Genomic DNA, 10,558 nt, shown 5'->3' with positions numbered 1-10,558 from the left:
AGTATGATAAAGATTTTACAAACAGGCAGAAACTGTTTATTAAGGTAGTTGCTTGTGTTTGCTAGGGTGGCCGTAAATCACGGTCCATTTATCCGGATAACATATGCTAAAACCTGGATCCGTCACACGGAGTGTTAAAGGGACTTACCTCTAGATCGTGGAACAACAAAAAAAGAAAAAAAAAAAAAAAAAAAAAAAAAAGAAAATGTTAAGAAATAAAGAATTTAGAAAAAATTAGGAAATTATTGCTACATTTCTTCGTTACTGACATATTATGGAAAGACACGAGAACTCGTTGTGTTTATGTATTTTTTAAATTTTTTTTTAATTCAAAATCGAAGGTCGTTTGTAAAGGGGATAGCATTACTTATTTGGCGTATCGGGATGTCTAATTTTGTGATCTGATATTTTATAGTTGTCATCCCTCTAACCCTTACCCATGTCTGCATTTTACTGTTAGGAAAACGAAAACTTTAAAAATCCAAAAAAGTCATAATATACTGGTCAGACTTACTTGCTTTAATAAATTAAATATTAATACTCATATGGATTGAATTTAATCCATATTTTTAAATAAGCGACTTAAATCTTCGAAAATATGATGTGACAGATGCGAGGTGATATCTACCCTGACACCGGTTTCAGTAACAACAGACTGCAGATATGACACTAACTTACAGAAATATAACACAAAATATACATTCTCTAAATGTCAGCGAGGCAAGTTTATGTTTAAATGTCAACATAAATTCAGTATCAGAGAATACTTTGTACATGTACCAGAAAACGCTCCCAACGGATTTTATTGGGATTTCGTAGCAGAAAATGTCACATATCCAGTTATTATCTGGCAAGTGGCAAAATTGCGTGTTATCTAGATAATTAAGTTAACAGGACAAAACTGCCTGTTAGTGCCCACTTCTGCTATCCTCATATTCACATAAATAAGTGATTATTGTGAAAGTTTTTATGATCACGGGTGGTAAACGCGCAATCCAATTCCCACTGGGAATACGCTAAAAATGGGTTGCGCGACTTCCGGTGCTGGTGTTGCGCATCAATATATACAAAATCGAGGTAGGTGGGTTTTTGTTTTTGTAAAAAATGACACATTTACCAGCGCTTTCGAAAAAAGCAAAATGCTATTCGACACAAAAATGAATAAAGATCATATGTATGAAATACCAACTTATTAATTTAAGAATCGGCTTTGTTATCACGAAAACTCTGCTGGCTCGAGCTGTCAAAAAAAGCGTGGAATCATGAAAAATGAAATTTTCTAACTCTTGTGCCTTCCTTCTGGAAATGTGACGCTTCTAATGATCAAACGCGTGTAAAACAGTCATGGATATTACATACACTTGAATGAAATGTTGCTTTTGGGGGAAAGATTGGCAAAAAATAATCGGGAATGGGGTTGCGCCCCGGGAATGGAGTTGCGCGTATACATTATATACATTATGATGTATACGAGCAGCTCCATTCCCGGTGCGCAACCCCATTCCCGATGATTTTTTTGTCAATTATGTCCCCGTAAGCAGGATTTGAAGCAAATAATTTTGATATTCGTTACTTTATAACAGCTGAGTTATCATAAAAAGCATCAGATGTCCTCAGATTAGGCATATGAGGTCAGAAACTCCCATTTTTATTGATTTCATACTTTTTTCACGCTTCGTGTCGCCTGAGTTTTTGTGATAATAGAGCCGAATCATAAATTAGAAACCAGATATTTTACACATATGATGTATTTTCATATTTGTGTCGAATAGCATTTTGCTTTTTTCGAGAAAATTTATTCTTGTCTCATACTAAGCAAAATCATAACTCCACATACCTCAATTTCGTCTTTTTTTTACGCGCAACACCAGCACCGGACGTTGCGCAACCCATTTTAAGCGTATTCCCGGCGGGAATTGGATTGCGCGTTTACCACCCGTGATGATATTATATCCACTTAATTATCTCGAAAATTTTCTTAAAAATGTCACTTATTCAGTTATTATCTGGCAAGTGACAAAACTGCTTGTTATCTACTTCAGTATCTTAATAGGACAAAACTGATTGTTAGTGCCCACTACTGCCATCCACATATTCTCTTAGATCTACGTTAACTAGGTGCATGTATCTTGATTTTTGTCAGTTAGTCAGTTAAAATTGGAAATATCCCGTAGTCGTCCTCTATCATTACGGAATAAATGAAAATACGTAAAGGGACATAACAATTATGCAAATTTACCATTCCAAATCATATCTTTCGGCACATACCATTAGGGGTGGTGGTAGAGGATGTGGTAGGGACTGTTGTTGATATATACACATTCATTCTGTCATAGGGTGGGAAAAATGTGAAGTCAGACCGAGACTCGAACCCGGGGCTTCGGAATGCCGTTCCGATAATCTACAGACTGGGCTACCTGACCGCCTACACATTTTCTCCCCGTTTCAATAATCAGGTTCTATACTGTGACATATTTCCCCATCATTTTGAAATTCGTCCTCAATTTTCACGGGGTACTTAATTAATAAAGCAATTACAGGCTTCGGAGACTAACCAATGTAATGCCGTCAATGCCCCACGTTGGGCACCAAACGTCACAGGATGAGAAAAATGTGCAGCCAGACCGGGGATCGAATCCGGGGCCTCGGAATACCGTTCGAATGCTGTACCGACTGAGCTACCCGGCCACCTATACCTTTTTCTCACCGCCCTATACCGTGACAATTCCGTATAGGGGACGAAAAGTCTAACAGTCAATCGCTAATTTGGGTACGAATATTAACTGGATATCAAGAAAACTTCTACAATAACCATCTATTTATGTGAATATGTTGATGGCGGAAATATACGGAATTGTCACGGTATAGAATACTGAAACGGGGAGAAAATGTATAGGCGGTCGGTAGCTCAGTCGGTAGAGCATTGGAACGGTATTCCGAGGCCCCTGGTTCGAATCCTGGTCTGGCTGCACATTTTTCTCATCCTTTGATATTTGGTGCCCAACGTGGGGCCGTGACGGCATTGCACTGGTTAATCTCCGACGCCAGTAATTACTTGATTTATATAGTACCCGAATTTCAAAATGGTGGGGAAATATGTCACGGAATAGAACTTGAATATTGAAACGGGGAGAAAACATGTAGGCGGTCGGGTAGCTGAGTCGGTAGATTACAGGAATGGTATTCCGAGGCCCCGGGTTCGAGTCTCAGTCTGGCTTCACATTTTTCTCACCCTGTGACAGAATGAATGAGTGTATATCCACCTTATCCTCTACAACCACCCCTAATGGTTTGTGCCTATAGATAGGATTGGGTATTATAAATTTGCAAAATTGTTATGCCCTTTTATGTATTTTCATTTATTCCGTAATGATAGGGGACGATTACGGGATATTGCCAATCATAACTGATCAAAGTGACAAACATCAATATACCTAGTTAACGTAAGTGAATATGTGGATGGCAATGGTGGGCACTAACAGGCAGTTTGTCCTGTTAAGATACTTAAGTGGATAACGAGCTGTTTTGTCACTTGCCAGATAATAACTGAATAAGTGACATTTTTACGTAAATTTCGATATAAATAGGTGGATATGTGGTAGGCAGAAATATGCCACCATACTTTCGTATGCTTGCCTGGTCGTTTTATTTATGTGTTTAAGTTTATATTTGTTTAAATACACTTTATTTTACTACATTTAAAAGTAACTCGATTCAACGTCCCAAACATATGTTGTAGAACTAAACTGAACACTGACGTATATAATTTCTGGTGGCTTCACTTTTCATTACCTGCCATTTACAGGCTAAATCAAATACTGTATGCTATGAATTTGCTTGGTCGCATTCTGTACTCCCAAAGGATTATTATTATTATTATTGTTATTATTATTATTATTAGTATTATTATATCAGATTTATATAGCGCCCTTTTCATGATAAACACGTTGAAAAGTGCTTTATATATATTAAACGTAGCCACACAGGGCGCGAAATTCATCCTCTACTAGTACAGACACAGAACAATCTGACCAGAGGGACAAAGATAAAGCCTCCGTAACAGAAGGAGAGAAATCCTTCTTATTAGATACAGGCCTGTCGGGCTAACTTAGCCTAGCTCTTTGCGAATAGACAATCTGGTTCTTTAACGTCCCTGGTGTATAGCACTGATACACGTGAAGCCAAGAACCAGTACAGGCCTCTTAGTTAGGCGGGAGACACTAAAGAGCATCTCAGAAATTTCCAGTGTCTGAAACGGGATTCTAACCCCGGATCTCTGGAGTGACAGTCAAGCGTGTTACAATTAGACCACCGTTCCAACCTCGATCTTCTTACAGATTCAAAACATTGTAGATGAAACAGAACAAAGAAATAACCAATTTACTTACTGTCTTCTTTTCAGTCTTGGATGAAGCTACTTTAGGATTGCTTATACTAGTTAACGTGTTCCTATGGATACAAGGAATAATATTCACAGCAGTTGAATGTATGCTTTTAATGAAAAGTGCCCCTAGCGGACTTTGTCACAAAGTCTTCATAAAATGTGTTTACATTAGCATCGGATTGTACATCATCGCTAGTAAGTTATTATGTGCTGTACATTTTATTACTGCCAATTAATAGCTGATTAAACAAACGAACCAATAGTACAACGCTTAATTAATTAAACACATCTTCATAGATCAAATCTGTTCATAACTCATGGTTGATGTATACAAGCAGATTAGAAGTTTGGCTTTAAGTGTTAGACTAAGGTTTATCAAATATAGGCAAGGTAAATCGGTTCATCATCTTATTAGGTTTCTTTCCGATCCAATGCAAAAAGCCCAGTTCATCATCTAGGTTTTCTCCAATCCAATAAAAAAGCACAGATTATCATCTAGGTCTCTTTCAAATTCAATGGAAAAAGCCCAGATCATCATCTAGGTCTCTTTCCAATCCAATGCTAAAAGCCCAGAACATCATCTAGGTCTCTTTCCAATCCAATGCAAAAAGCCCAGGTCATCATCTAGGTCTCTTTCCAATCCAATGCAAAAAACCCAGGGCATCATCAAGATATCTTTCCAATCCAATGCAAAAAACCCAGGTCATCATCTAGGTCTCTTTCCAATCCAATGCAAAAAGCCGAGATCATCATTTAGGTCTCTTTCCAATCCAATCCAAAAAGCCCAGGTCATCACCTAGGTCTCTTTCCAATCCAATGCTAAAAGCCCAGAACATCATCTAGGTCTCTTTCCAATCCAATGCAAAAAGCCCAGTTCATCATCTAGGTCTCTTTCCAGTCCAATGCAAAAAGCCCAGATCATCATCCAGGTCTCTTTCCAGTCCAATGCAAAAAGCCCAGAACATCATCTAGGTCTCTTTCCAATCCAGTGCAAAAAGCCCGTATCATCATCTAGGTCTCTTTCCAATCCAATGCAAAAAGCCCAGATCATCATCTAGGTCTCTTTCAAATCCAGTGCAAAAAGCCCAGATCATCATCTAGGTTTCTTTCCAGTCCAATGCAAGAAGCCCACCCGCTTATCTCAATAGGGAGAGCGCTTATCTACGGGTCGCGGTGTGGTGAGTTCGATCCCAGGGCGGGGCATATGCTGTCCATGACGATTTGATAAAAGACATTGTGTCTGAAATCATTCGTCCTCCCCCTCTGATTAAAGTGGGGGAAGTTTGCAGTTACTTTCGGAGAACAGGCTTGTACTGGTACAAAACTGAGGAACACTTGTAAGGTTTACTGCTTGCCGTTACATTACTGAAATACATTTGAAAAACGGCGTTAACTCCAAACTAACAAAAACAAGCAAAATCGTACCATTGCAGTCAGGGTAAGTTGAAGTCTGAAAGCCTGGAAGTTTTTCATTTAGGTTTCTTTCCCATGCAGGCAAGGTAAGCTAAGTTTCAAAGCCTGGAAGTTCTTCATCTGCAGGCTATGTAAGCTAAAGCTTAAAAGCCTGTAAGTTTGTCTTTTTCAAATGCAGGCAAGGTAAGCTTAAGTTTGAAAGTTTGGAAGTTCATCATCTAGATTCTTGCCTATGCAGGCAAGGTCAGCTAAAGTTTGATTACCTAGAAATTTGTCATTTAGACTGTTGCCATTGCAGGCAATGTAAACTATAGTTTGAAAACCCGGAAGGTCATCGCCGTTTTTTTTCCAGGGAAGATATTAAAGTTTGATAACATAGAAGTTCGCCATCCAGGGGTTTTCCAATGCAGGCAAGGTAAGATAAAGTTTGAAAGCCTTGAAGTTCTTCACAAACTTCAGAGTATAGCATAATAATTTTCTTAGCGTCCAAAAATTTCAGTATCCTAAAAATGCTAATATAATGCACAAATAAAGTTCATAATTGTTTTAGTTTAGAAATATGAAGCTAATTTAAAGGTTACGATCAATTTAATTTCAGGTTTTGTGATGTTGGCAGCATGTGTTAGATTTGCTGCAATCTTCCCAATGAAGAAGATAGGTTATGCTTTCTTCCACAACATGGCGATATTTTGTTTTATTTGGCTTGTGGTAAGTATATTTACATTGGAATACTTGCTTTAGTGTTGCTGCTTACTTTATTAAAATCAATTGACATTTTTAATGTTTTTTTCTCTTATGGATTGATATATCATCTTTTTACAGGTTTTGATATTCATTTGCGATCACATCTGCAAAAGAAGGAGAGATGAAAATGTTTTTCACACTCTAGTTTGTGGGCTTCGTGAGTACAACGATGATTTTACACTGCTGTGATAAAACGAATTCAATTCATCTCCGCTGAACATACTTTAAACATGTTTATTGTACATCAACGTGTCACTTTCAGCTTTTCCGCAAAGTCATCTCCAGTCAATGGGTTTTGGACTGTTGACAAAAAATAGACATATCGAGAGCGAAGACATTTGATATTTCAAATGAATTGTATTACACATATCTTAACAGAAGTATAAATAAAAGGAAGTCAGCTGATAACAACAAAGCGCTACCTTGTTTAATCAATGCAAGTGTGTCTTTCTTGGTGTTGATCCTAGATCAAGATGGAGTTGTCCAGAGAGCATAAAAATGTGAAAGAATACAACAAACAGTGTCCGGTTCATGTAGCTTAAGACAAGTGTTCGAAATTGCATATACTTCAAAGGATACCGTATCAGATGAATATATTCACAGCCTTTCTGAGTATCACCTAAATATAAACGACTGCATAATTTTAAGCTTACAGTGAATTACAACAAACACTTGACGTCTTCAACAGATAGATTTATTTGCTTTACCTTGCAGATATATATTATCATACAAATAAATATGATGTAAGTAGTTAAGATGGTGTATGACTCTTTTTAAAATGTTTTTTACTTAAATCTTCAAAGCTTTGCATATTTTGTATTTGTATATAGAATTTTTAATACCCTAAATAGATAAGCAAATGTAATTAAAGTTCAAATAACAAAACACACGATAAAAGAAATTGACCTGGAGTCAAAACTTCTGCTCTTTTGGGCACAGTATAGGCATCATTATGTGCTGAGCTTGTTCCTTCGTCAGGGAGAGCTGAACCGTGTGGAACGCAATGTTCGCCCATGAATATGTTCTCTAGGGCAAGACGATTTCTTACGTTATGAACACAAAAATACTGTTCTATTCATCTCTTATGAGTTCCAAGTGTTTAGGAATAACGTGTGTTCTTGCTAGTTAAATTTAGAACAAACCTTAAGTGTGTACAATATGGACGGAGTACGTCTGCACGTTTGGATTAAAACCTTTTCATCAAAGCAGAATTTGGTTAAGCCCTTATTTTTCAAACTTCAGAATATACTATAGAAAATCGGCAAATAAAAAAGATAGGGTTATGTGCTTGATATTTAGCTAGACTGATTTGAAACATTTCGATCTTACCAGGCGTCTATTGGAAAATCACAATTTTGATAACATTTTCGCGAATATTTTTTTTCTACACTATAGATGTTAATGAAACGTCTCATAGTCATGAATAAACATATTATCTATAATATGGTGACATGAACTGTATAGGTCCGTGTGCTTGTTTTCAAACTGTAGAGATTGCACATTACACGCTGATTTTACGACATTATTTGGAATTATTTAGCGTGTCAAATGTTTAAATATAATATTCAACTGTTTGAAATATAGTAATTTTGACGATTATAAGGTACTGGACCCCTAATAGTAATGTTTAAAAAATGGTTTTTGCTAGGTATATGCTTAAAGTTGATTGTGTTTTGCATTGTGCTGCAGTTTTTAAACAACATTTACCGTGCCGTTTTTTATAATGTTTGTATAATTTATGATAGCTCCTTAAGCTCAAGTAGAGACGAATTGCAAAGTGATGGCCACTGTCCAAAACCTTTGCAGAGAATTTATTATACCATTAAGTTCAATAAAAGAAACACCAAACTATTGGTAAACAATACCAAAACACAAAATAAAACTGTCAATATTTTTTCTACGATGCCTCAAATAAACGGATTTAATGAGACAGAATTCTAACTCCAACATTGAAAAAATATGGTGGAGACCTGTGGGACAGATTTAAATTTTACTCACTTTATTCAAAAATAATCTTGAAGCAGAAGTAAACCTACCTACATTTCTTCCATATATTTAATCTTAAGAGTAAAGGTAAAATAGAGAACTTTTACCGCATGTAACTCAGTATTTTAAAGATGTTTAACTCTGCCCCTTCTGTTTCAGAGGTGTTTCACTTTGAACAGCAAAAAATTGCAGATCAGATGGAAAAGTTCCACTTTTGTACAATAAATCAATAACAAGTCTTGAAAAAAGTAAAAACGTTCTAGGATAAAAAGGAAAATAAGGGAAAAAAATTGGTCCCAGTTGGGCTTGAACCTACACCCCCGGAAAATTTTCAGTCAAAGTAGGTTTATTTTAGGTATTTAATACTCTTCAAAAAGGAGGTACTCTATTACGGGTCTAGTACCATAATAAATTTACTCATGACTTGCCAATAATTCATTAAACAATTTTCATTTCCGTATACCGAGTCAAGGCTTTATTCCACGTTTTACGGATATAACGTTACCCCATTACTTTCGTTTTTTTTTCAAACGTGCAGAAATAGCATAAACAACATGATACAGATAAAGTTGTTTCCTCGTTGTAAACTTCTACATGTAGATACACATAAAAGTTTCAAAACTAAAACCATTATTTATCTATCTAAACATGAAAAAATTCCAAGTAAAATTAAATGTAAAATTCATTGTCAATCTTAGTCGACATAAATACGCTTAATCAAACTAAGCCGGCAACATGTGGGTTACCAGTTTTTTCAATTTTAAGAATCGGAGCAATTAACAAATTTCATTTTGTTCTTAACTGGCTTAGTCCTAATGATGGTTTTAAAACAATGGATAGACTCTTCTCCGAAGCTTGTTCATTCTACATATATTTTCCTGTTTGCTTTCTAAGTTTTAGTTTCATATTTTCAAGCTTCCTTGCCTAAAGTATCAAGGTACTGTTTTGTTACAGAACTCATTTTTATCCTCTCATAATCATAGCTGTCTTCGGAACTTTGCATAGATTTTAAACATGTTGTCAGAGATTTAAGATCGGGCAACAGACATAGTTTGGAGAAACTAAACGCAGGTGTTCTCAAAATACTTGGAAACTCTAATACATTTTCGTATTTACACATTTTTTCTAGAACCTGCAGCACACACGGTCCTATGTTTCCTGTTTCATGGTTTGTACATTCGTCATGATGATAGATCATCATGGTTTTTATCATGTATGAAGTATATCCTGTACCTATCTTGTCCGCTTTTTCAAATGTGTCTATGAACTGGTCTAAAGTGGCATGGTCTTCGTGCCCGTTAATTAGAAACTTCAAGATCCTATACACTGCTTTATGCTTCAAAGACAAAATATTCTTTACAAAGTGAACTTCAGTTTCTGTCAGTGATAAATCTTGTCGTACACTTAAAATGTTCTTCCTGACAGAAACCGATTCTTTTTTAAATGCTTTTGGCTTAACATGTGCACCTACATATGCAAAGTACCAGCCCGGATCGTCAGTTGTAGCAGTAACTTTGTAAGCGGGAACAAGATCAACATGGATATATCTTTCGCCTCCTGAACCATTGTTGTATATAAATCTTAGCATGTATGCTGGACCATGTCTATTCATATACCTATCGAAATATAGTTTCCTTTCGTTACGCGATATGTTGGTAGAAGGAGTATATAATAAAGACTCTGTAACGGAGCAAATGTTTTGTTCTAAAATATATTTCAAATGGACAAACAGCGAAGAATTACTAGATCTAGGTGTGAATCTTAAAGACAAAAGAAGAAACATGAAATCAAACTCATCTGGAAAATTGTTCTTTGTTCCTTCGTAAATACTCCCCACTTTAATGATCGACTGTCCTCCAGGTTTTACATTTACTTTTAGGCTGCCAGGTTTGACGGGAAAGTAAATTTCTGACACAATTTTTTTAAATTCTTTTCTGTTATTCAGCAAGATTGCAAAGTGTTCCCCCAGAGTCTCACTTCTTAGTACTTTATCAACTATTTCCTGCACGAGAGTTTCTATTTCTGTCTTAA

At 36.2% G+C, this 10,558-nt stretch overlaps 1 protein-coding gene across 1 annotated transcript; it reads left to right on the top strand.

Annotated features, from left to right (window-relative positions):
* Positions 1-4,402: 4,402 nt before the first annotated feature.
* On the top strand, positions 4,403-10,198 carry LOC128551558 (uncharacterized; the record flags this gene model as incomplete). Its single annotated transcript, XM_053532460.1, is given in 3 exon segments — positions 4,403-4,579; positions 6,396-6,505; positions 6,620-10,198. Coding segments are annotated over 3 exon segments (398 nt in total), but the record flags the coding sequence as incomplete, so codon positions are not given.
* Between the last annotated feature and the right edge of the window lie 360 nt (positions 10,199-10,558).

The sequence above is a fragment of the Mercenaria mercenaria genome, unplaced genomic scaffold (genome assembly GCF_021730395.1).
Source record: "Mercenaria mercenaria strain notata unplaced genomic scaffold, MADL_Memer_1 contig_1263, whole genome shotgun sequence".
NCBI classification, from domain to species: domain Eukaryota; kingdom Metazoa; phylum Mollusca; class Bivalvia; order Venerida; family Veneridae; genus Mercenaria; species Mercenaria mercenaria.
This window is presented reverse-complemented; position numbering and strand designations above follow the sequence as displayed.